This window comes from Oncorhynchus clarkii, chromosome 20 (assembly GCF_045791955.1).
Source record: "Oncorhynchus clarkii lewisi isolate Uvic-CL-2024 chromosome 20, UVic_Ocla_1.0, whole genome shotgun sequence".
Lineage (NCBI taxonomy): Eukaryota > Metazoa > Chordata > Actinopteri > Salmoniformes > Salmonidae > Oncorhynchus > Oncorhynchus clarkii.
In genome coordinates this window covers 11,955,889-11,983,005 of record NC_092166.1, presented here as the reverse complement: position 1 = coordinate 11,983,005, position 27,117 = coordinate 11,955,889, and the positions used below count along the sequence as shown (strand labels likewise).

The following is a 27,117-nucleotide window of genomic DNA, read 5'->3' as shown; positions in this document are numbered from 1 at the left end:
ATTGAGAGTGTTGTTTGTGTTTATCAGTGCAGATGAGATAATAACCCCTGTGGTGCTGCCGGCAGTGGATCAAATACAGGTCCCTCAGCTGAGACTCAGAGACTCACACCACACAGTGCTGGCAGAATATGGTGCTTTCAAGACAACTGGGAACTCGGGGGAAAAAACAAGGTCAAATCATGACATTGTCATTAGTGTGTGACTAGCTATGACTTTGGCCTAGGTGAAGATTTTGTTGAAACTGATTAGTTTGATTAAAATTCCTTTGAGAATCTCAAGAATTCAGAGGGAATTAATCTTTATATTATTGATATAAATAAATTAAGTAGGTTGATTCAACATGAGACTTTAGTACAATTATAATATGAATTATTATTTAGCATTTGAAAGCATGATAGATGATGGCCTTATCTGACATATTGGGATTTAGCTCTACCTGCTGTTGTACATGGACATGCATTCTATTTACCTACTAGTGTTCAATGTCATCGTGCAATTTAATAAAATGTGTGCTGCTGACAAGGCTTGTTTATTAATTGTAATCAGTGAAATCCAAACAGCTCTAGGTGCTTGGCACAGTCGATGTAATTCAGTCATAAATGATTTGTTAAATATTGGATTTCTCTTGAAATTCTCTATCAAAGGATGTCTGGCCAAGTGAAATGACTCATTGTTTGGTGGTTGTCGAACCAGAGCTGTTGAGGCCAGTGGTACAGTGGGTGTGTGGGCGAGGGGCAATCAAGGCAATACAGTCCGAGATTGGCACAAGGATAGGGCACAGACTGGCACACAGAGACAATGCCATCCCTGACAGTTTCATAAACAGGCCTGTCTGCTCTGGCTCTTACAGTGAGACTGCTATATTGGCTACTCAGAGTTGAGTCAGTTTTTTGAATGGGGTTAAGTAGGATTATGCTTCCACTTGCCATTTAACATGTTTTCTTATGTAGGCTACACATAACCAACCATTTAAGTGCTATTTTTCTTTAGTAGCTGGCAGGTGGAAATATTACCAACCATGTGATGTTCCAGCTGCTCTGCTTGCAGGGGTGTTGGCTAGGATCCATTGCAGCAATAAGCATGTAAAAAAAGTTTGAGTGACACAAATAAAACAAAAATCCACACATTTTGTTCTCCCTTTTCACTAGTTTTGGTTTAACACTTGATCATTTGCGTAATTGTATTCACTTAAATGTAATTATGTGACTAAAGGTGACACGGTCAGGAAGTCATCTGATTTAATTAGATACGTATGATAATATAATATATAATAAATGTCAAAAGCATCGTTCTGTGACTTGGAAGTACATTACTCTTTTACAAGTAGCCTACGTCCTCTGTCCTCATATGTCAATCGCTTTTTGAAGATCTAGTTTGAGCCTTTTGCCGTTCCGTCGTCATGTAAACACGTGGGCTAAAAAAGCCATATATAGAGGTAGAAGACGCCATTGTTCGAAACTGTTCACCACTGGTAGAAGTATAAAGAAGTAACTAACATGGCGTCGACGAGCCGGTGTGTAAACCATCTTTTCTAAACTGTGTTTGGGATTATTATGTTTTCATGTGGGGTACACTTATTGATCAAAGGGTGGGGGTGGCCATCAACACATAGAGACGTTTGTTTCTAATGCGACTCTCCGTGTTTTTCATTATAGCCGCCGGAATGTCCATACTACTTAACCTTAACTAACGTTAGCCTATCATAAAACTCTCAAATCAGTTTGACACATTGTATCGATCGTATATCATGTTAACTTGATCATATTGCTCGTGTAGGACGTCGTCCTCGCACATGCGATTGTCAATGAGCGATGTAATGTTTTTAAAGGGATGGGTGATGTTGTCAGGCCATCACAGCTGGCTAACTCCAATTACTCTAGCTAACGTTATCTAATATATTTTTACAGTAGCAGTGTCAACGCATGACACCTTGACAGTGATCTAATCATGACAAGTTATTAAGCCATTGATAATAGCTATGAGGACACTACAAGTTTATTTGGTGATTTTACCACCGATTTATTCTACCGTCAGCTGTTAACTAACTAGCTCAAAATAAATGGCTTGTTTTCGCTTGCCTAAACGAAGAGAAACCGAATGTTGACGTACCCAAGTATCAGTAGGCGTATCAGTAGGCATAACGCCTTTGTCAAAGGACAGAAAGACAGGGGATTGTCAGAATAGTTTGTGCCAGAATTTCGGATAGATGGCTATGGGGTATGTATCGGTTTTGGTATTAACGTTATAGAATCAAATTGGTGTCGAGAATAATTTCCAAACCGCTGGATGCCCATTTAATGGGTCCGATGGTCCCACGTAAGACAGTTTCGAAGCGCTTTTGGCCACATCAGCATAATTTCAGTTGGAAATTCATCTGGGTACAAGTTAACACAATCGTTGGTGTCTTCTGTACTAGCTAGGTTTGCAGTACTTCCCAGTCCAGTTCTTGTTGATAGATAGATATATCATGTGTATGTGTGTATATGCATTTGCTTGTGAAAATGTAAAACATTGTAACTTGTAATTTTCATAAGTGCCTTTTGTTTTAACAATCTTAAAGGTAGCTAGCTATTTTCCTAATATTTCCCTGATCCAGGGGAAGACTGACATGTTAAACAATTTGAGCAGAATTTGAACAAAGGCCTTTAAGATTTATGTCAATATCATAATTTGCCAATTCAAATGTCACAGTAAACAATTGGCTTTAATTAAAGTTAACTGGTGTATAGAATAAGTGAACTAATACCACAAACTTGACAGTAAACCAGCTTTATGGTTATAAGTACAGTCACACCCAATTCCGGGGTCAGAGCTTCGAGGTCACCGTCAGCTGACCTATGGGATTTCTTCTCTCCTTGCAGCGGAGATGTCCTGGCCCTTCCCAAGGTGCAGTGCCCCAACCACCCAGATGCCATGCTGGTGGAAGACTACAGAGCAGGGGACATGATCTGCCCCGAGTGTGGCCTTGTAGTGGGTGAGGACAGGCCACGCACAGCTTTGTTACTCTTTGTATTACTATACTTTAACTTTTTACCCCAAACCTAATTCTAACTCAACCTAACCCCTAAGCCTAAAATAGCCTTTTTAGAAGTTAGGACCGGCCAAATGTCCTCACTTCTCTGAATTGGCCTTGGTTTAACATAGTTGTGAGCACTTCTGGTTCAGTATAGTAAAACAAGCGCACACACACATTACCTGTCAACAGACTGACAAAGCCTTGTGTAGGGATGAGAAGGCTTTCCATTAGGTAAATAGCGGAACTTAACATAAACCGACACTTCTATAGACACGTACTCAAAACTAACCTAACCTCTAGTTCAGAGGGAGAGGGAGGGAGTGATGTGACAGTGTTTGTGCTGGTATTATGGGACTGGAGCAGTGAGATATCATGTCAGACCTGCCACATGGCTAGAGTGCATAATAATATGTAACATGATACCATGAAATTCTAGAAATGACAACATCCTCGCAAAGATGCAATAGAATCAAATCTGTCCACGCCTTCCTTAGACAGCCTTGGAAAGCCACCCTAGTTACAGCAACCGATTAAATTACAGGGCCCTATCTGAACGTAACATAGCAGGTCTCCCATAATGAGTCCCAAAGGAAACACTTAGCTAATCATATGGGGGTATAGTGGGTAAGTGGGTGGATTCAGTGATGTAAAGCTAGATTGTATCTCATAGCGTTGCCATAAGCAGATTAACGTCATATTAGTACTCAATATTACTGTGATTTATCTATGGGAAGGGCTTATGGGATTAAGGTGAAAAATCTAATCCCTGACCCTGCTAGTTTCCAGGAAGAGGCGATAAAACGAGAGAAAATATTGGACAAAGGAAAGTATCTTGTTCCTGAGTGAGAATGCCACCTTGTGGCCTGGTCTGGGAAGTGCAGGGTGTAATCAAATCTGTGACCGTAACAATGGAAAGATGAGACACATTTGGTTGATTGTGTCCTGGTTGTATCATTACACCTAGTTACTATTCTCATTTACATAAACATGTTCAAAATGGTGGCTTGGGTCCCACTGACCCTCAATACGGCTTACTTACTTAATAACGATTTCCCTCGTCTCCTTTTATCACAAAAGGAAGGACTCACTTGGTGAAAGCATTATACTATGATGGTAAAATCAATACAGTGGGTGCTTGATGTTCATCACTTTTAACTCCTTTATCCATTCATGTCACTGTCAGTGCTCACTGCTCAAGGAGACAACAGAGTAAATGACAAAAGGAAAGGAAGAGATTTTAACATATTGGAACATGGCCCCATGCGGTAATGTATCTGGTTCCTCAGGTGACAGAGTGATTGATGTGGGTTCAGAGTGGAGGACCTTCACCAATGAGAAAGCCACCCAAGACCCGTCCAGAGTGGGCGACGCCCAGAATCCACTCCTCAACGGGGGAGACTTGAGCACCATGATCAGCAAGGTAAGTACACAAGTTACCACTTACAGGGAAAGATGCTCTAAAACTATTTCTGTTTGTGGTCAGTGGATAGATGTTAATGCCTGACAAGAGAAGGGCCACATCTAAATGTGGCCCGGGGAGCCAGACAAAGAAATGCCATGACAAGACAATCTCTGCATCCCTTTTTGTGTGACATGGTCTTTATCAGGTTCCTCTGTTCTCCATAAAATAGACTTCATTGTCATAAGATTTACTGGCAGTAAATGGATTATGCTAATAAAGGGATCAGGCATTGCAAATGTGTTTATTTTTTATTTTTATTTAAATAGCTTTTCTGTATGATTTTATTTCTCATGATACCGTCTTGTTGTATCATTCATTCCTTGTTATGTAGCTTGTATTTTTTGCTGCAGGGCTCCCTGTGAAAAACAACGGTTAAATAAAAAGTATTTATTGCCTCTACTGGTTCCAACCATTCTGTTGTCACCATAGGGAACAGGCGCGGCAAGTTTTGATGAGTTTGGCAACTCCAAGTACCAGAACCGGCGGACCATGAGCAGTTCAGACCGCGCCATGCTAAACGCCTTCAAAGAGATTACCACCATGGCTGACCGGATCAACCTACCAAGGAACATCATAGTGAGTCCTGTACTCTCTTCCAATTGTTTAGCTTTGTGGAACCTAGTAGCTAGCTAGCTGCTCATTTCTACCTACATGAGTTTTGGAAATATATTAATCCTAAGTTATTTAGCAGGTTACTTTAAATATAGGCTTCTCTCTTAATAAAGGTGCAATATGCAGAAATCATTCTGCCATTTCCTGGTTGCTAAAATTCTAACAGGTCACCTAATTTCAGTTTGTGACAAAACAAGCAATGCATAGTGTAGAGAACAAACCCAGAGGTAAAAGAACAAAAACAAAACTTGAGAACAGGAAGCATAGACATAGCGCACAAAGAACAGATCTACTACTGCTTCTGATACTTGCTTTCAATGATAATTAGATCTATAACTCCCATTTAGGTGAATTTGTCAGGTTGCCCAAAAAGGTACATATTGCAGCTTTAACCAAATTATAAATGTCTAAAGCATTTAAAGATATTTTGCACTGACCTAAATGTTGTATTTGACCTGCAGGACCGAACAAATAACTTATTTAAGCAAGTGTACGAACAGAAGAGCCTGAAGGGGCGGGCCAACGACGCCATCGCATCAGCCTGCCTCTACATCGCCTGCAGACAAGAGGGTGTGCCTCGGACATTTAAAGGTGAGTTCTTATAAAGAGGATGTTTAGGGCCTCCCGAGTGGAGCAGTGGTATAAAGCAGCGTTGGAGGCGTCACTACAGATCCGGGTTCGATCCCGGGCTGTGTTACAGCCGGCCACGACCAGGAGACCCATGAGTCAGCGCACAATTGGCCCAGTGTCGTCCGGATTAGGGGAGGGTTTAGCCTCATGGGATGTCCTCGTCCCATCGTGGTCTAGCGATGACTTGTGGCGGCAGGCACATGCACACTGACTTCGGTCGCCAGCTGTACAGTGTTTCCTCCAACACATTGTTGCGGCTGGCTTCCGGGTTAAGCAGGCAGTATGTCAAGAAGCAGTGCGGCCTGGCAGGGTTGTGTTTCGGAGGACGCGTGGCTCTCGACTTTCGCCTCTTCCGAGTCCGTATGGGAGTTGCAGTGATGGGACAAGACTACAACTACCAATTGGAGAGACAAAGGAGTAAAAAGTACAAAACAACAAAAAACCTTAAGAGAATGTTTAGAGCTCATATTAGGATTAACAAATATTTCATGCAACACCTTGGAATGAGTGTTGCTGGATGCTACAAATTAAAACCAAGACTACATGGTTACAATAAACAAAAGAAACATCCTTTTTTAGAACGCTGTCTTTCAAAGATAATTCGTAAAAAGATCACAGTTCTTCATTGTAAAGGGTGTTCAATGAACCATAAACAATTAATGAACATGCACCTGTGGAATGGTCGTAAAGACTCTTACAGCTTACAGACGGTAAGCAATTAAGGTCACAGTTCTGATAACTTAAGACACTAAAGAGGCCTTTCTACTGACTCTGAAAAACACCAAAAGAAAGATGCCCAGGGTCCCTGCTCATCTGCGTGAATGTGCCTTAGGCATGCTGCAAGGAGGCATGAGGACTGCAGATGTGGCCAGGGAAATAAATAGCATTGTCCGTACTGTGAGATGCATCAGACAGAGCTACAGGGAGACAGGACGGACAGCTGATTGTCCTCGCAGTGGCAGACCACGTGTAACAACACCTGCACAGGATCGGTACATACGAACATCACACCTGCAGGACAGGTACAGGATGGCAACAACTGCCCGGGTTACACCAGGAACGCACAATCCCTCCATCAGTGCTCAGACTGTCCGCAATAGGCTGAGAGAGGCTGGACTGAGGGCTTGTAGGCCTGTTGTAAAGGCAGGTCCTCACCAGACATCACCGGCAACAACATCGCCTATGGGCACAAACCCACCGTTGCTGGACCAGACAGGCAAAAAGTTATCTTCACTGAGTCGCGGTTTTGTCTCACCAGGGGTCATGGTCGGATTTGCGTTTATCGTCAAAGGAATGAGCGTTACACCGAGTCCTGTACTCTGGAGAGGGATCGATTTGGTGGAGGGTCCGACATGGTCTGGGGCGGTGTCACAGCAACAACGGACTGAGCTTGTCATTGCAGGCAATCTCAATGCTGTGCGTTACAGGGAAGACATCCTCTTCCCTCATGTGGTTCCCTTCCCGCAGGCTCACCCTGACATGACCCTCCAGCATGACAATGCCACCAGCTCGTTCTGTGCGTGATTTCCTGCAAGACAAGAATGTCAGTGTCCTGCCATGGCCAGCGAAGAGCCCAGATCTCAATCCCATTGAGCATGTCTGGGACCTGTTGGATCGGTGGGTGAGGGTTAAGGCCATTCCCCACAGAAATGTCTGGGAACTTGCAGGTGCCTTGGTGGAAGAGTGGGGTAACATCTCACAGCAAGAACTGACAAATCTGGTAACGTCCACGAGGAAGAGATGCACTGCAGTACTTAGTATCTGGTGTGGCCACCAGCTGCATTTTCTTTAGATTTTTTGACCCACCCCACCCCCTTTGTTCAGGGACACATTATTCAATTTCTGTTAGTCACATGTCTGTGGAACTTGTTCAGTTTATGTCTGTTGAATCTTATGTTACAAATATTTACACATGTTAAGTTTGCTGAAAATAAATGCAGTTGACAGTGAGGACATTTTATTTTTCTGCCGAGTTTATATTCCTGGGTTGTTCGTTAGGCACAAAAGGGAAGAAAATGGTCAAACTGAGGTAGCTGCCACCTGGAATGGTCCAATAAGAAAAGCTTATTTTCATCTTACTTTTTAAAATGTCCTCCGTTGCATGACTTATTAGAACGATCCTGATGGTGTATCACTAATGACTCCCTTGTCACCTATCCCTCGCAGAGATCTGCGCCGTGTCCCGTATCTCCAAGAAGGAGATTGGCCGCTGCTTCAAGCTGATCCTCAAGGCCCTGGAGACCAGCGTGGACCTCATCACCACCGGAGACTTCATGTCCCGCTTCTGCTCCAACCTGGGCCTGCCGAAGCAGGTGCAGATGGCAGCCACCTACATCGCCCGGAAGGCCGTGGAGCTGGACCTGGTGCCCGGCAGGAGCCCCATTTCTGTGGCTGCCGCCGCCATCTACATGGCCTCCCAGGCCTCTGCCGAGAAGAAGACCCAGAAAGGTGAGGTGGGGGATAGGCTTTTTCAGGTGGTCATCACTTAAAGTTCTTTATTGGCTGAATCTGAACTACACTACACAACCAGAAGTATGTGGACACCTGCTTGTCTAACATCTCATTCCAAAATCATGGGCATTAAAATGCAGTTGGTCTCCTCTTTGCTGTTATAACTCTTCTGGGAAGGCTTTCCATTAGATGTTGAGACATTGCTGTGGGTAGTTGCTAACATTTAGCCACAAGTGAATTTGTGAGGTTGGGCACTGATGTTGGGCGATTAGGCCTGGCTCGTAGTCAGAGTTCCAATTCATCCCAAAGGTGTTCGATGGGGTCGAGGTCAGGCCTCTGCAGGCCAGTCAAGTTCTTCCACACCAATCTTGACAAATTATTTCTGTATGGACCTCGCTTTGTGCATGGGGGCGTTGTCATGCTGCAACAGGAAAGGGCCTTCCCCAAACTGTTGCCACAAAGTTGGAAGCACAGAATCGTCTAGAATGTAATTATATGCTTCACTGGAACTAAGGGGCCTAGCACGAACCATGGAAAACAGCCCCAGACCATTATTTCTCCACCAAGCTTTATAGTTGGTACTATGCATTTGGGTAGGTAGTGTTGTCATGGCAACTGCCAAATCCAGATTTTTCCATCTGACTGCCAGATGGTGATGCATGATTCATCAATCCAGGGAAGACGTTTCCACTGCTCCAGAGTCCAATGGCGGCGAGCTTTACACCACTCCAGCCGACGCTTGGTATTACGCATGTTGATCTTAGGCTTGTGTGTGGCTGCTTGGCCATGGAAACCCATTTCATGAAGATCGTGAGGAACAGTTATTGTGCCGACTTGGCTTCCACAGGCGGTTTGGATCTCGGTAGTGAGTGTTGCAACTGAGGACAGACGATCTTTACGCGCTTCAGCACTCGGTGGTCCAGTTCTGTGAGCTTGTGTGACCTACCACTTTGTGGCTGAGCCATTGTTGCTCCTAGACTTTTCCACTTCACAATAACAGCACTTACAGTTGACCCGGGGCAGAAATTTGACGAACTGACTTATTGGAAAGGTGGCATCCTATGACTGTGCCACGTTGAAAGTCACTGAGCTCTTCAGTAAGGCCTTTCTACTGCCAATGTTTGTCTATGGAGATTGCATAGCGGTGTGCTCGATTTTTATACACCAGTCAGCAACGGGTGTGGCTGAAATGGCCAAATACACTAGTTTGAAGGGGTGTCCGCATACTTTTTCACAGCACTTTATATACAAAAGCATTTGCCCCCTTTCAAATTGTAATCACTTATGCATATTTTTTATGGAATTATCCATTTTCAAACAAAACCTAATATTAAAGGGAACCTGAGTGAACAAATAACAAAATTACATATTTCATTATTCATAAACAAGATCAGTCTCTCTCATCGCTGTGGAGGAATGTTGGCCCACTCTTCCATGCAGAGTTAAAGCGGCTCTGTGACATTTGTGTGTTTCAAGTCCTACCACAACTCTATTGGGATTAGGACTTTGGCTAGGCCATTCTAAAACAAAAAATGTGTTCATTGTCTTGTTGCATGACCCAGCTGCGCTTCAGCTCAGACCGATGGCCTGACATTCTCCTGTAGAATTCTCTGATACAGGGCAGTATACATGGTTCCTTCTATTAGGGCAATTCGTCCAGGTCCTGAAGGCAGCAAAGCATCAGACTACCACCACCATGCTTGACCGTTGGTAGGAGTTTCTTACTGTGGAATGCAGTGGGACCCATGTTATACCTTTGAATCATTTGTCCATAGAACAATCTTCCAGGAGTCTGGATGATCATCCAGGTGCTTTTTTTGGCAAACTATAGTCCACTTTGGATGAGATGGGTCCCATTTTATGTCTGGCAAAAACCAAATACTGCATTCCATGGTAAGAACCGCAGACCAAAGGTCAGCATGGTGATGGTAGTGTGATGGTTTGCTGCCTCAGGACCTGGACGACTTGCCTTAAAAGAAGGAACCATGAATTCTGCATCAGAGAATCCTACAGGAGAATGTCAGGCCATCTGTCTGAGCTGAAGCGCAGCTGGGTCATGCAGTGAGTTAAAGCCGTTCTGCATGGAAGAGGGGGCCAATATTCCTCCACGGTGACGTGAAAGACTGATCAACAACTACAGGAAGTGTTTGGTTGGAGTCATTCCAGCTAAAAGTGGCACAACCCTAAGTAGTGTAAGGGGGAAAATACTTTCAAACAAGGGCATTGGATGTTGGCTTTAAAGAAATAAATCAAATTCAGGTTCCCTTTTTATAATAGGTTTTGGGTGAAAATCTGTTAACAATCAGTATCAAAAATAGAGAATCATTAAGGGGGCAAATACTTTTTCATTGCACTGTATAGTGTATATATGTAGTATTTGTGTTTGTAAGCTTTACAACCTGCTTCAGTACATTTCAGGCATGAATAACAGTGTGACAAAGGTTCAGGAACTCGTATTTCTGATAGTTCTGAGAACAAGTGCAGCACCAAATGTTCTGAATACTCTTAAAACACCAGTAGTCAATTCTTCAAATCTTTCGACAGAGATTGGAGACATCGCTGGTGTGGCGGACGTCACAATCAGACAGTCGTACAGACTCATCTACCCCCGCGCTGCCGACCTCTTTCCCCCAGACTTCAAATTTGACACCCCTGTGGACAAACTGCCCCAGCTGTGATGACCTGCCGCCCCAACAACACATTCTGCTCTACTGGGTTCTTTTTTTAAATTGAATTTATGATTTTTTTTCTTTCCTCTGTTCCCTTGTTAATTAAGCCTTCGGGCCCTTGTCAAGGCACTTCTTTGCAGGAATACAGACAAGTACAGGACACACATTCCATTGCTATAAGAATTAGATTGCAAACTGTACATACAGTATTTCATTTGTGTGTATATATACTGTATATATGTCCAAGTGAGAATGTAATTGGTGCTTGCAATATTAGGCTGGTTTTATACTGTATGCACCTACTTTTGTAGGAAATTAGCAGGTTACATTTTGTTAGCTTATTGGCAATGTATTAAAGTAAATTTAAATGCTTTTCTGAAAAGCACGTTGAACACCTCATGCATTGAATAACATTAAACTTTGTATGGAATGTGTTTGAGTGACTAATACTGCTTTCTATTATCATTTGAAGTGTTTTTTTGTATTACTACACTACTACATTGATCAGTATGTCTTTGCCCTTTACGGACAGTCAGACAAGTTATAGCTTAGTCTCATCCCTCCTGCCGGGTGTACAGTTGTGGGCCTAGTGTAGCAATAGAAGCTTAAGTTAAACAATTGCTTTTGTTTTGAAAATATGCCATTTAAGGGTGAAGTCAATACAAGAAGTAAACTCAGCAAAAAAAATTCACTGTCAACAGTTTATTTTCAGCAAACTTAACATAAATATTTGTATGAACATAATATTCAACAACTGAACAAGTTCCACAGACATGGAATAATGTGTCCTTGAACAAAGGGGGGGTCAAAATCAAAAGTACAATGCAGCTGGTGGCCACACCAGATACTAAGTACTGCAGTACATCTCCTCCTGGACTGCAGCAGATTTGCCAGTTCTTGCTGTGAGATGTTACCCCACTCTTCCACCAAGGCACCTGCAAGTTCCCAGACATTTCTGGTGGGATGGCCCTAGCCCCCACACTCCGATCCAAATGCTCAGTTGGATTGAGATCTGGGCTCTTCGCTGGCCATGGCAGAACACTGACATTCCTGACCTGCAAGAAATCACGCACAGAACGAGCAGTATGGCTGGTGGCATTGTCATGCTGGAGGGTCATGTCAGGATGAGCCTGCAGGAAGGGTACCACATGAAGGAGGAGGATGTATTCCCTGAAACGCACAGCGTTGAGATTGGCTGCAAGAACAACTAGCTCAGTCCGATGATGCTGTGACACACCGCCCCAGACCATGATGGATTCTCCACCTCCAAATCGATCCCGCTCCAGACTACAGGCCTCGGTGTAACGCTCATTCCTTCAACGATAAACGCTAATCCGACCAAAACCGCGACTCGTCAGTGAAGAGCATTTTGCCAGTCCTGTCTGGTCCAGCGACGGTGGGTTTGTGCCCGTAGGCGACGTTGTTGTCGGTGATGTCTGGTGAGGACCTGCAAGCCCTCAGTCCAGCCTCTCTCAGCCTATTGCGGACAGTCTGAGCACTGATGGAGGGATTGTGCATTCCTGGTGTAACTCGGGCAGTTCTTGCCATCCTGTACCTGTCCCGCAGGTATGATGTTCAGATGTACCAATCCTGTGCAGGTGTTGTTACACGTGGACTGCCACTGCGAGGACGATCAGCTGTCCGTCCTGTCTCCCTGTAGCGCTGTCTTAGGCGTGCCACAGCTACGGACATTGCAATTTATTGCCCTGGCCGCATCTAGTCCTCGTGCCTCCTTGCAGCATGCCTAAGGCACGTTCACGCAGATGAGAAGGGACCCTGGGCATCTTGTGTTTTTCCAGAGTCCGTAGAAAATAAAATTTCAGACACTAAAGAGGCATAACTGTGACCTTAATTGTCTACCGTCTAAACGACCGTTCCACAGGTACATTGAACAAGTATGGGAAAACAGTGTTTAAACCCTTTACAATTAAGATCTGAAGTTATTTGGATTTTTACAAATTATCTTTGAAAGACAGGGTCCTGAAAAAGGGACGTTTTTTTTGTTGCTTAGTTTATTTGCAAAGTTATGCTGTAGCTTAACAAGGGGAACTTGTGCTCAATGCTTCACCTTCATTAAAGGTAAATTAGTCTCTCTACTATACTTCGAGGTTTTGATCCTTCTACGTGAGAAAATGTTTTAGTTATCCACTTACCTCAAAGCCAGGTCACTCCTTGCTGACTTCAGTAAGATGCACTCTGGGTCATGTATGAACAGTGGACTGCTGTAGTATGTTCATGGACAGTTCTATTGGGCATGTTGCTCTTCACACCATGGAAGATATTCTCAAAGCAAAGAGACCAAGACATAACATGGGCTTGAAAGTGATGTGCTCACGCCAATAGAATACAATATGCAAAGGTAGCACAACTATTAAAAACATTTAATTTGTGCATTCATGATAGGCGACAAACCCCAACAAGCAAAATACTTCTTTACACCAGGGCCAACAGTCTTGTAACTTCAATGTGGTGTACCATTCAAAAAAGCATGAGCGGCCATTCAAACACTGGGACAAATAACTTTGTACAATCTATTTTCATAATTACACTAAACATAGATCATAAAAAAATACCTACTGATAGTGCTATCAGCTTAATTGTGTGTATATACATATATGCCCTCCCCTGTAGTGATTCATTTACATAGTCTGCACAAACTGGCACTAAGTTTAAGCTCCTGTGTAAAGATCTAGGGCCAACTTCCCCAATCCTCCTAACCTGGAGGCAACTTCACCCTACACATTAGTTTGATCATACATCCATGACTGTTTCCATAGTCCCACTGTCAGGACTGAATGGATGAGTTTTGGTAATCAGCTGTATCAGTCACTTCAGATCCACCATTTGACCAACTCTAATCATTGCAGGCTCTGGTATCTTCAGTTAAAAGAATTGAGGTATCGAGGTTGGAATCAATTCCATTTCAAATCAGTTAATTCAGGTAGCGAATGGAAGTTCAACAGATTTGATACATTTTCTGCATCGAATTATAATGGAACTGACCCACTCTGTTAGAAATGCTAGAATAATTGATTCGATCCACAAGAGCACAACATTGCTAGCTGAATGCATTGTTATCCCCCAATAACTAAATCTGGGGCTGTATAGCGCTGAGTACGAGTGCTGATCCAGGATCAGGGGAACCCTGTTCATGTAATCCTTTTCATTGTGATCTAAAAGGCATAACTGATCCTAAATCAGCACTTCTCCTCAGACACTTGATTCATTTGCTTAATGGTGCTAGGAACCCGCCAGAGGGAGCCATGTCGGACAAGTCTCCATATTGTGTGCACCTTACAAATGACAATGTTTAAAGCGACAGTCGCCTTTGTCTCTAGAACTTTGCTCTACTGCTTAATTATTTTCCCTCCAACATCCTTATAGCATTACATAGTGAAACACGGCCCTGTATGCTAGTAAATGAGGGATAGTTGCAGTACCTTGAGGGCTAACACTGGGTGCACTGCTTTGTCTAATGATCATCTGTTTTAAAATAAAACATTTCTGCACTCTATTCTTTGAGAGTGAGCCAGCTCTTAGCTTTGCTAGCAGAAACAGGAAGGCATTCTTTAAAAACGGTGGGAGGGTTCTCCCTGCATTGTTGCAAAGGGCCCGTAACTAGGCCCGTAACTAAGCATTTCCCTGTTAGTCCACACCGGTTGTTTACGAAGCATGTGACAAATAAGTGTGGGTAGGGGAGATGACAAGGATCAGTTAAAAGGGAGCCCTTACTTTGGCTTTCAAGTCAAAAGGCAGTAGTAGTCAAGATGTGTCGTCTTTAACCTCACGTGAGAGTTCAGTGATAAATGCTTAAAACACTTATAATACAATATGGCAGACCTTACAGAGAGAAGTCATTTAGTTATGGCTTGAGAAATGACTCGTTAATACGGATGAATAATATTCTGTACATGATAAAAAATAAAAGACTGACTATGAATAACATGATGTTGCCGGTGTTTCCTTTGACATAGTTCATATGAAAACCTCAGTGGTCAGACAATAGACAACATGCGCTGGAGGCCTCCTCCTCCCTCTTCTCTCAAAATTCTCAGAAGAAAAGCAAAATATAATCTCTTCTTGTTAAAAAAAAAAGTTCTTCATTTTGTTAAAAAATAAACAAGGGTGCTGGGTTGTGGAGTCGGGGGGGGGGGGTCTTTCAATGACACAGAGTGCGCCCGAAGGCTGGAAGAGCGATGTTTCCCCTCCCTCAACATGTTTGGAAAAAAGCATTTTTTTCAAATGTGAGCTACAGTCAGTCAGCGCTGTGTTGTTTGGTTCACTGTGTGTGTTTGTTCAATGTGTTAGGAGGAGGGAGAAGGGGGGCTAACACCAGTCTGCGATGTAGTCAAAGTCTGAGAACATGTCCTGCTCATTCTTGCTGAGCGCCCTGGGTTCTCTGGGCGGGGTCAGGATGGGTGCTTCTGAGGTAAATTCGTTGTCGAAGTTGCTGACGTCGTTGGAGTTCTGGATGGTCGGCACAAACGGAGGCTTCACCTTCTTGGACAGTAGTCCGTTCCAATCCATATTCTGGGGGGAGAAAGGAAGGAGAACATTTATGAAAGAGTGAACTTAGGTCAACTATCAGGACAGACATGTATTGAATCGTCTACCTTGTGAGGAAAAAAAGCTAATGACAACCAAGATAAGTAGACAGTCCACATTACCTGTAATCAAGGCTGTTTTGGTTTACAATATCAAAACAGATAAAATATATACACAATTTAAATAAAAACCACTTTCAACTTACTCTGAAGAACAGATGTTTCTTTACTTCTTCTGCATCTCGTTCTCCTGCCCCAAGACGTCTTTCTGGACTCCTCCTCAAAAGCTACAAACAAAAAGACCATAACAAAGCAGAGTAAACATTAAAGCTGTGTTTCAATAACGCCATTGTCTTTTGTTTCTTCTCAGTTCACACTTTTGACAGCTGATAGCAGTCATTTGAGGTGTTGTGTAAAGGTCAATCTGAGGTGACTGCACCATTTGAAGTTAGTAGTACCCGATACCATCTACTGTATCTTGCCTATGCTGCTCTGTACCATCACTCATTCATATATCCTTATGTACATATTCTTTATCCCCTTACACTGTGTACAAGACAGTAGTTTTGGAATTGTTAGTTAGATTACTTGTTATTACTGCATTGTCGGAACTAGAAGCACAAGCATTTCGCTACACTCGCATTAACATCTGCTAACCATGTGTATGTGACAAATAAAATTTGATTTGATTTGATTTAGTATAAAACTTCATCAGAACCCACCCTTCTCATGATGGAGATGGCCTCTGTTGAGAGGAACCTTGGGTAGCGGACTTCATCGTTGACGATGCTGTCAAACACCTCCTCCTCATCGTCCCCAGGGAATGGAGACTGGGACGGGGGAAAAACACAGATTTTTGCACATACAGTAAATGACTGAAAATGCTATTTTCTTTTCTATGGACAAGTACTGACCAGGTCAGCTACAATGGGGCAAAAAAGTATTTATTCAGCCACCAATTGTGCAAGTTCTCCCACTTAAAAAGATGAGGCCTGTAATTTTCATCATAGGTACACTTCAACTATGACAGACAAAAAAATGAGAAAAAAAATCCAGAAAATCACATTGTATGAATTTATTTGCAAATTATGGTGGAAAATAAGTATTTGGTCACCTGCAAACAAGCAAGATTTCTGGCTCTCACAGACCTGTAACTTCTTTAAGAGGCTCGTCTGTCCTCCACTCGTTACCTGTATTAATGGCACCTGTTTGAACTTGTTATCAGTATTAAAGACACCTGTCTACAACCTCAAACAGTCACACTCCAAACTCCACTGTGGCCAAGACCAAAGAGCTGTCAAAGGACACCAGAAACAAAATTGTAGACCTGCACCAGGCTGGGAAGACTGAATCTGCAATAGGTAAGCAGCTTGGTTTGAAGAAATCAACTGTGGGAGCAATTATTAGGAAATGGAAGACATATAAGACCACTGATAATCTCCCTCGATCTGGGGCTCCACGCAAGATCTCACCCCGTGGGGTCAAAATGATCACAAGAACAGTGAGCAAAAATCCCAGAACCACACGGGGGGACCTAGTGAATGACCTGCAGAGAGCTGGGACCAAAGTAACAAAGCCTACCATCAGTAACACACTACGCCGCCAGGGACTCAAATCCTGCAGTGCCAGACGTGTCCCCCTGCTTAAGTCAGTACATGTCCAGGCCCGTCTGAAGTTTGCTAGAGAGCATTTGGATGATCCAGGAGAAGATTGGGAGAATGTAATTTGGTCAAATGAAACCAAAATATAATTTTTTGGTAAAAACTCAACTCGTCGTGTTTGGAGGACAAAGAATGCTGAGTTGCATCCAAAGAACACCACACCTACTGTGAAGCATGGGGGTGGAAACATCATGCTTTGGGGCTGTTTTTCTGCAAAGGGACCAGGACGACTGATCCGTGTAAAGGAAAGAATGAATGGGGCCATGTATCGTGAGATTTTGAGTGAAAACCTCCTTCCATCAGCAAGGGCATTGAAGATGAAACGTGGCTGGGTCTTTCAGCATGACAATGATCCCAAACACACCTCCCGGGCAACGAAGGAGTGGCTTCGTAAGAAGCATTTCAAAGTCCTGGAGTGGCCTAGCCAGTCTCATGATCTAAACCCCATAGAAAATCTTTGGAGGGAGTTGGAAGTCCGTGTTGCCCAGCAACAGCCCCAAAACATCACTGCTCTAGAGGAGATCTGCATGGAGGAATGGGCCAAAATACCAGCAACAGTGTGTGAAAAACTTGTGAAGACTTACAGAAAATGTTTGACCTCTGTCATTGCCAACAAAGAGTATTGAGATAAACTTTTGTTATTGACCAAATACTTATTTTCCAACATAATTTGCTAATAAATTCATAAAAAATTATACAATGTGATTTTCTGGATTTTTTCTCTCTCATTTTGTCTTTCATAGTTGAAGTGTACCTATGATGAAAATTACAGGCTTCTCATAATTTTAAGTGGGAGAACATGCACAATTAGTGGCTGACTAAATACTTTTTTGCCCCACTGTATGTACAGTTGAAGTCAGAAGTTTACATACACTTAGGTTGGAGTCATTAAAACTTGTTTTTCCACTTCAATCACTCCACAAATTCCTTGTTAACAAACTATAGTTTGGGCAAGTCGGTTAGGACATCTACTTTATGCATGACACAAGTAATTTTTCTAACAATTGTTTACAGACAGATTATTTCACTGTATCACAATTCCAGTGTGTCAGAGGTTTACATACACCAAGTTGACTGTGCCTTTAAACAGCTTGAAAAATTCCAGAAAATTATGTTAATGCTTTAGAAGCTTCTGATCGGCTAATTGACATCATTTGAGTCCATGTATTTCAAGGCCTACCTTCAAACTCAGTGCCTCCTTGCTTGACATCATGGGAAAAAAATCTAAAGAAATCAGCCAAGACAAAAACAATTGTAGACCTCCGCAAGTCTGGTTCATCCTTGGGAGCAATTTCCAAATGCCTGAAGGTACCACATTCATCTGTATAAACAATAGTATGCAAGTATAAACACCACAGGACCACGCAGCCATTATACCGCTCAGGAAGGAGACGCATTCTGTCTCCAAGAGATTAACGTACTTTGGTGCGAAAAGTGCAAATCAATCCCAGAACAACAGCAAAGGACCTTGTGAAGATGGAGGAAACAGGTACAAAAGTATCTATATCCACAGTAAAACGAGTCCTATATCAACTTAACCTGAAAGGCCGCTTAGCAAGGAAGAAGCCACTGCTCCAAAGCCACCATAAAAAAGCCAGACTTCAGTTTGCAACTGCACATGGTGACAAAGATCGTACTTTTTGGAGAAATGTCCTCTGGTCTGATGAAACAAAAATAGAACTGTTTGGCCATAATGACCATCGTTATGTTTGGAGGAAAAAGGGGACGCTTGCAAGCCGAAGAACACTATCCCAACCGTGAAGCACGGGGTGGCAGCATCATGTTGTGGGGGTGCTTTGCTGCAGGAGGGACTGGTGTACTTCACTAAATAGATGGCATCATGAGGAAGGAAAAGTATGTGGATATATTGAAGCAACATCTCAAGACATCAGTCAGGAAGTTAAAGCTTGGTCGCAAATGGGTCTTCTAAATGGACAATGACCCCAAGCATACTTCCAAAGTGGTGGCAAAATGGCTTAAGGACAACAAAGTCAAGATATTGGAGTGGCCATCACTCCAACTGAACTGAAATAGTCTGTGCGAGCAAGGATGCCTACAAACCTGACTCAGTTACACCAGCTGTGTCAGGAGGAATGGGCCAAAATTCACCCAACTTATTGTGGGAAGCTTGTGGAAGGCTACCTGAAACGTTTGACCCAAGCTAAATAATTTAAAGGCAACGCTACCAAATACTAATTGAGTGTATGTAAACTTCTCACCCACTGGGAATGTGATGAAAGAAATAAAAGCTGAAATAAATCATTCTCTGTACTATTATTCTGACATTTCACATTCTTAAAATAAAGTGGCGATCCTAACTGACCTAAGACAGGGAATTTTTACTAGGTTTCAATGTCAGGAATTGTGAAAAAGTGAGTTTAAATGTATTTGGCTAAGGTGTATGTAAACTTCCGACTTCAACTGTATTTAATGTTAGAATAGTCATGACAATTGTGGTTTTGTGATATTTTTTTTTGCCATTATCATCTTGTCAATTCAATTCTAAAAATGTAAAAACAATATAATACACATTACCAGTCAAAAGTTTGGACACCTACTCATTTCAAGGGCTTCTTCATTTTCTACATTGTGGAATAATAAACTATGAAATAACACATATGGAATCATGTAGTAACTAAAAACACTATTTTATATTCTTCAAAGTAGCCACCCTTTGCCTTGATGACAGCTTTGCACACTCTTGGCATTCTCTCAATTAGCTTAATGAGGAATGCTTTTCCAACAGTCTTGAAGGAGTTCCCACATATGCTGAGCACTTGTTGGCTGCTTTTCCTTCACTCTGCGGTACAACTCATCCCAAAACTCAATTGGGTTGAGGTCAGGGTGATTGTGGAGGCCAGGTCTTCTGATGCAGCACTCCATTACTTTCCTTCTTGGTCAAATAGCCCTTACACAGCCTGGAGGTGTGTTGGGTCATTGTCCTGTTGAAAAACAAATGATAGTCCCCCTAAGCATAAACCAGATGGGATATCGCTGCAGAATGCTGTGGTAGCCATGCTGGTTAAGAGTGCCTTGAATTCTAAATAAATCACTGACGTGTCACCAGCAAAGCACCAACACGCCTCCTCCTCCATGCTTCACGGTGGGAACCACACATGCAGAGTTCATCCATTCACCTACTCTGGTTCTCACAAAGACACGACAGTCGGAACCAAAAATCTCAAATTTGGACTCATCAGACCAAAGGACATATTTCCACCAGTCTAATGTCCATTGCTCATGATTCTTGGCCCAAGCAAGTCTCTTCTTATTATTAGTGTCCTTTAGTCGTGATTTCTTTGCAGCAATTCAACCATGAAGGCCTGATGGGGCTCCCGATTGGTGCAGCGGTCTAAGGCACTGCATCTCAGTGGAAGAGGCGTCACTACAGACCCTAGTACGATTCAGGGCTGTATCACAACCGACCGTAATCAGGAGTCCCATAGGGCAGCGCATAAATTGGCCCTGCGTCCGGGTTAGGCAGTCATTGTAAATAAGAATTTGTTAACAACTGACTTGCCTAGTTAAATATACAATATAAATATAAAGTATTCGGCCCCCTTGAACTTTGCGACCTTTTGCCACATTTCAGGCTTCAAACATAAAGATATAAAACTGTATTTTTTTGTGAAGAATCAACAACAAGTGGGACACAATCATGAAGTGGAACGACATTTATTGGATATTTCAAACTTTTTTAACAAATCAAAAACTGAAAAATTGGGCGTGCTACTTTGAAGAATCTAAAATATTCCATGTGTTATTTCATAGTTTTGATGTCTTCACTATTATTCTACAATGTAGAAAATAGTAAAAATAAAGAAAAACTCTGGATTGAGTAGTTGTTCTAAAACTTTTGACTGGTACTGTATATATATTTTGGAGTTGACCAAATATTGGCCAGCTTTAAGAGCCGTAGTATTGAGTAGGTATGCATCCATATGACATGTGAGAACCACTAACCTCTCCAACCAGCATCTCAAAGACGAGGACCCCCAGACCCCACCAGTCCACAGCACGCGTGTATGATGTCTCCGTCAGAACCTCTGGGGCCAGGAACTCAGGAGTACCACAAAACGTGCTGGTGCGGTCCCTGAACCCCATTCCTGCCAGAATACACATAACCATGATACATGTATGGAGACTTTACCGTCCACCCAGAAATGGAAATCTGACACCCACATACGTTTCAGATCAGCATATTGTGCATTCAGAAGGTATTTAGACCCCTTGACTTTTTCCACATTTTGTTATGTTACTGCCCTTTTCTGAAATGGATTAAATAGTTTTCCCCCCTCAACCTACCCATAGTACCCCATAATGACAAAGCAACAAAGTTTTAAGAAATTGGTAACAAAAAACCCGGAAATATCAAATTTCTTTAAGTATTCAGACCCTTTAAATAGGTACTTTGTTGAAGCATCTTTGGCAGCGATTACAGCCTCGAGTCTTCTTGGGTATGATGATTCATGTTGGCACACCTGTACTTGGGGAGTTTCTCCAATTATTTTCTGCAGATCCTCTCAAACTCTGTCAGGTTGGATGGGGAGCATTGCTGCACAGCTATTTTCAGGTGTCTCCAGAGATGTTAGATCAGGTGTAAGTCCATGCTCAGGCTGGGCCACTCAAGGACATTCAATAACGTGTCCCAAAGCCACTACTGCGCGTTGTCTTGGCTGTGTGCTTAGGGTCGTTGTCCTGTTGGAAGGTGAGCCTTAGTCAGAGGTCCTGAGTGCTCTGGAGCAGGTTTTCATCAAGTATCTCTCTGTACTTTGCTCCGATCATCTTTCCTGACTAGTCTCCCTGCCACTGAAAAACATGCCACCACCATGATTCACCGTAGGGATGGTGCCAGGTTTCCTCAAGACGCGACACTTGGCATTCAGGCCAAAGAGTTTATCCTTGGTTTCATCAGAGGTCAGAGTCCTTTAGGTGCCTTTTGGCAAAATCTAAGAGGGCTGTCATGTGCCGTTTACTGAGGAGTGGCCACTCTGCCATAAAGGCCTGATTGGTGGAGTGCTGCAGAGATGGTTGTCCTTCTGGAAGGTTCTCCCATCTCCACAGAGGAACTCTGGAGCTCTGAGATGAACATCGGGTTCTTGGTCACCTCCCTGACCAAGGCCCTTCTCCCCCGATTGCTCAGTTTGGCCGGGCGGCCAGCTCTAGGAAGCGTTGGTTGGTGGTTCCAAACCTCTTCGATTTAAGAATGATGGAGGCCACTGTGTTCTTGCTGCAGAAATGTTTTGGTACCCTTCCTCAGATCGGTGCGACACAATTCTGTCTCGGAGCTTGGTTTATGCTCTGACATGCACTGCCAACTGTGGGACCTTATATAGACTGGTGTGTGCCTTCCCAAATCATGTCCAATCAATTGAATTTACCCTCAGACTCCAAATCAAATTGTAGAAAGAGCTCAGGATGACCAATGGAAACAGAATGCACCTGAACTCAATTTCGAGTCTCATAGCAAAGGGTCTGTTTTGGTACCCTTCCCCAGATCGGTGCGATTATTTATGAAAATAAAATGTTTTTAATTTTTAATACATTTGTTAAATCTTCTAAAAACCTGCTTTTGCTTTGTCATTATGGGGTATTGTGCTTATATTGATGAGGACCTTTGTTTATTTAATCCATTTAAAAATATGCCTGTAACGTAACAAAATGTGGATAAAGTCAAGGGGTCTGTAGACCTTTTATAGAGTCAGGGTAAGGTTATTATACATTTATTTTACATTCAATGGTGTTGGAACAGTGAGAGATGGCATTAAGTTGAGGTTGAGTGGTTTTTGTCCTATTTACCCTCTTTGCAAAGGCCAAAGTCAGCTATTTTTACATAGCCCTCAGTGTCCAAAAGCAGATTGTCAAGCTTCAGATCTCTGAAAGTAAAACAAAATAAATAAATCATGAGAATCCGTATCAATATATATAAGAGTATATATTCACCCAGTGAATGGAATTATTCTTACCTGTACACAATCTTATGTTCGTGTAAAAACTGTAATCCCAATACGACACAAGCTGCATAAAATCTACAAGAGAGAAAAAGGAGTGGATTGCAGCAAGAAATCAGAGAAAATTCAGAGACTTTTGATTTAGCGTATCACTTAAAACAAGACAGTGGATAAAGAGGTGAGCACTTAAGATACTATTTCAAAGCAAATTGCACCAGAAAATAATCTTGGCACAGAAACAAATGCTTTGGTGCTCACAAAGGAAGTGCACCTTCATATTACTACTAGACAAAAATATGTTAAAGATTAAATTCACAGTAGGGGAAACCACTATCTGCCCCTTGGCCATTAAGGTTTTTGTTTTGTTGACAAAGCAGAGCTGGGGAGCATCGCAGTAGAAAAAAGAAATGTCAGTACATATGCTGCTGTTCTATCACGTGTGCAATGATGTCAGAGGGGGAAAAAACAACTGTGGTTTGCAGTAACTTCTGTTGTTGTAATATCACAAACAGACGTGGCAGTTTCATTCTTTTTTTTTTAAGGGGAAATCTGCAGTTGCTCCATCCATTTTTGGACTTACAATTTAATCATATGTACTGATTGATTCTTCCAGAATATAACATATACATGCCTCATGAACTTAGTTAAACTGTAATATCCCATCAGAACCCAAAATATAAGATTGTTTTACAAACATTGGAGTAAAACAAAGTAAATGTAAAACAAACATTATAAAACCTCAACATGGTTAAAACTATCATTTTGATATAATGGATGGTCAGTCCTTGTATAGGTAGGTCTAGGAATTTGAGAGTGATTACATTTCTCAAGCCCCATCCCATAGCTTTTTAGCAAAACAGGGGCGGGAGGGGCTTTGTTATTGATTTCAGCTTTAAAGCATATAAATATAAAAAAAATGTCACTCACATGGCCCTGGGCTCGGAGAAGACGTCAGCGTGGATGTGCATCATCAGGTCTCCCCCGGCAGCGTACTCCATGACGAAGCACACGTGCTCCTGCGTTTGGAAGCAGGCAAAGAGGTTGACCAGGAACGGGTGGCGCACGCTGTTCACCGCCTCAAATATACGCTTCTCACACATCAGACTGGGGGGGGGGGGGGGGGGGGAGAGAAAGATGTAGGCCACTGATGCCTGGGCAATAAAATCTATTTAATGCTACTTAAAATCCATGTGTAAATCAATTCCTGAAATGAAAGGAAATCAGACCAAACTTGTCTGAGCTGAGCTAATATCTTTCCCAGCAACAACTGTTAAAGGATTAATATGTAGAAATCGTTCTGCCAGTGTTTGGTTGCAAAACATTTTTTTTTTAAATATTCACTTAATTTCAGTTTATTTGACAAAACAACCAATGTATAGCGTAGAGCATTACCAACCCGGTTCCTGGAGAGCTACCATCCTGTAGGTTTTCACTCCAACCCTGTTCCTGGAGAGCTACCATCCTGTAGGTTTTCACTCCAACCCTAATCTAGTGCAGCTGATTTATAATAGTTAGCTGGTTGATAAACCACATCAGGTTAGTTTTAACTAGGTTGGATTGAAAACCTACAGGAGGGTAGCTCTCTGGGTACAGGGCTGAATTAAAAACCTACAGGAGGGTAGCACCCTGGGTACAGGGCCGGAGAGACCCGTTTTAGAGAATCATTGTACCATCTAAACCCCCGTGAAATGTCTTCAATAACCAAAAATATCTGGTGTACAAAACCGAAAGTAAAAATACGCAAAAAATATGACACTAAAAGGACATAAAACAGACCTACCACTTACCAGGCTTTCCATGAGAATGGCAGGTCTATAGCTCACCTTTCTTTGTGAATTTGGTCAGTTTGCGTACAAAGCTACATATTGCGCCCATATCAATGGACTTTCTTTTTGCTCGTAGTCAACTCTGAATTGAATTACACGGCTAAACAAAGGTAAACTGTTCAGCTCATCAAACAAACAATTCAAAAGACATCAGTATCTTGGTTGAAGTGCACAGGTTGAGCCCCTTGGTTGAGCCCCTTACCTGTCCACCTCGTCACGAGCCACAATGTCTCCTTTCTTCAGGGCTTTGATGGCGAACATCTCTCCTGTGCTTTTATACTCGGCTAACAATACCTGTGAGAGGAGGGAAGAGATGAGGAGGCATTTTAGGAAGGCTGGGTTGAGATTTTCAGTAAGAGCACCTCTCTCTAGAGCAGGGTTTCCTAAACTCAGTCCTAGGCCTGTGCACATGCACACATCCGAGTGCACGTTTTGGTTTTTGACCTAGCACTACACAGCTGATAAAACTAAATCAAAGATTGATGATGAGTTGGTTATTTTAAAAATTAGCTGTGTAGTGCTAGGGGAAAACTAAACATGCATCTAGGGAGGGTCCTAGGACCTCTAGAACAGGGACAAGTAACTTCAGTCCTCCGGGTTTTGGTTGACTCCAATAATCAACATCTTCAGTTTAGAACGCAATTAGTTTAAAATCAGCTGTGTTTGCTAGGGATGGAGAAAAAAGTGAGAGACCACCCTGGCCCCCGAGGACTGGAGCGGAAGGGCTGAGAAAAAGGGAAGAGCAGGGCTCTCCAACCCTGTTCCTGGAGAGCTACCCTCCTGTAGATTTTCAATCCAACCCTGTACCAGGAGCGCTACCCTCCTGTAGGTTCACTCCAACCCTGTTCCTGGAGAGCTACCCTCCTGTAGGTTCACTCCAACCCTGTTCCTGGATAGCTTCCCTCCTGTAGGTTCACTCCAACCCTGTTCCTGGATAGCTTCCCTCCTGTAGGTTCCCTCCTGTAGGTTCACTCCAAACCTGTTCCTGGATAGCTTCTCTCCTGTAGGTTCACTCCAACCCTGTTCCTGGATAGCTACCCTCCTGTAGGTTCATTCCAACCCTGTTCCTGGCAAGCTACCCTCCTGTAGGTTCACTCCAACCATAAACTTGCACACTTGATTCTAATAAGCTGGTTGATAAGATGAGTCAGAAGTTACAACTGGGGTTGGTGTGAAAACCTACAGAAGGGTAGCTCTCCTGGAACAGGGTTGGTGTGAAAACCTACAGAAGGGTAGCTCTCCTGGAACAGGGTTGGAGTGCCCTGGGATCGAGAAATGGGTTGGGTGTGTGCCACGTACCTTTCCGAAATGACCACGACCAAGGACTGCAACACATTTAAAGTCTCTGAGACTAAACCGAAATTGTTCTTCTTCCCTGGAAATGGAGGTAGATATCATATATTCAATGGAAAAATACAGACAAACTAATGGTGTCCTGTGTGGCTCAGTTGGTAGAGCATGGTGCTTGCAACACCAGGGTTGTGGGTTTGATTCCCACAGAGGACAACTTCTGTAAGTCACTCTGGATAAGCGCATCTGCTAAATGACTAAAATGTAAAACTTCTTTTTTTATTGTTTTCAATAAGAAAATAAATAACCAATCAATTAAGAGGTAAAAACATGCACTTCCTCATGGAAGTTGGGAACAATACACTGCCCCCAATAAGTTAATTATAACCAATCAAACAAAAACCTATTAAAAGTACATCATGAATGCATCAGTTTCTTACAAAAATGTCCTCAAACAGTTAAAACAACATTTGAGTCACAGATATTCACCCTATTTGAGAGTCAAAGAATCGCTGCTCTTGATCACATAATGAGTAATTATTTAGGATTTGTAAATCAGTGATTCTGCGCAGTTCAACTGCAATGTAGTCGTCAGTGAGCTCTACCTTATCTCCTTCTGTATGGCTGTGAGCTCCAGGCCTGGAGGCTGGATCTCCTGCTCTGCTACCTTGTCTAGTCTGTCTAGGTCTGACGACTTCACAGCTATGCTGTTCCTCTTGTTCAGGAAATCAAACGATGCCAGGGCGTCCTGCAACAGCATAACACACTTTTTAGGAGGATGGGGCAGCGTGGTTGTGTTCAGTGTGGCACACTGTAACAAAATGTTTTGCAACGGAAAAGGTTTATTCGGATTCAGGTAGTACAGCCCAGTTTCAAAACGTTTTCATTGAGCAAGACCCAGGTTTCCATTGACAGTTTTTTAATGTTTTAATTTGCTTGAGCTGGGATGACCATTCCCACTATCATAACCATTATCATATGTGACTACAGGTGCACTACTTCCTC

At 42.7% G+C, this 27,117-nt stretch overlaps 2 protein-coding genes and 1 non-coding gene across 3 annotated transcripts in view; 2 read left to right on the top strand and 1 right to left on the bottom strand.

The window, feature by feature from the left end:
• Positions 1-1,416: 1,416 nt before the first annotated feature.
• LOC139375905 (transcription initiation factor IIB) lies at positions 1,417-13,887 on the top strand. Its single transcript, XM_071117864.1, has 7 exons — positions 1,417-1,513; positions 2,862-2,974; positions 4,303-4,436; positions 4,908-5,054; positions 5,552-5,681; positions 7,887-8,168; positions 10,716-13,887. Exons 1-7 carry the CDS (start codon positions 1,497-1,499, stop codon positions 10,847-10,849), a joined length of 957 nt encoding a protein of 318 aa, XP_070973965.1. The 5' UTR covers positions 1,417-1,496; the 3' UTR covers positions 10,850-13,887.
• Positions 13,201-27,117, bottom strand: part of LOC139375904 (serine/threonine-protein kinase N2-like) — a 40,795-nt gene continuing 26,878 nt past the window's right edge. Inside the window, exons 13-22 of the mRNA XM_071117863.1 lie at positions 26,718-26,860; positions 26,122-26,197; positions 25,025-25,116; positions 23,924-24,100; positions 23,012-23,074; positions 22,845-22,921; positions 21,009-21,151; positions 16,107-16,214; positions 15,591-15,671; positions 13,201-15,370 (exon numbers count right to left, since the gene is read on the bottom strand). Of these exons, the coding sequence (XP_070973964.1) occupies positions 15,167-15,370; positions 15,591-15,671; positions 16,107-16,214; positions 21,009-21,151; positions 22,845-22,921; positions 23,012-23,074; positions 23,924-24,100; positions 25,025-25,116; positions 26,122-26,197; positions 26,718-26,860 (1,164 nt within the window). The 3' untranslated portion in view covers positions 13,201-15,166. The remainder of the gene's footprint in view (positions 15,371-15,590; positions 15,672-16,106; positions 16,215-21,008; positions 21,152-22,844; positions 22,922-23,011; positions 23,075-23,923; positions 24,101-25,024; positions 25,117-26,121; positions 26,198-26,717; positions 26,861-27,117) is intronic.
• Positions 26,255-26,328, top strand: trnaa-ugc (transfer RNA alanine (anticodon UGC)). The gene has a single exon. It is a non-coding gene; the product is annotated as a tRNA-Ala (tRNA).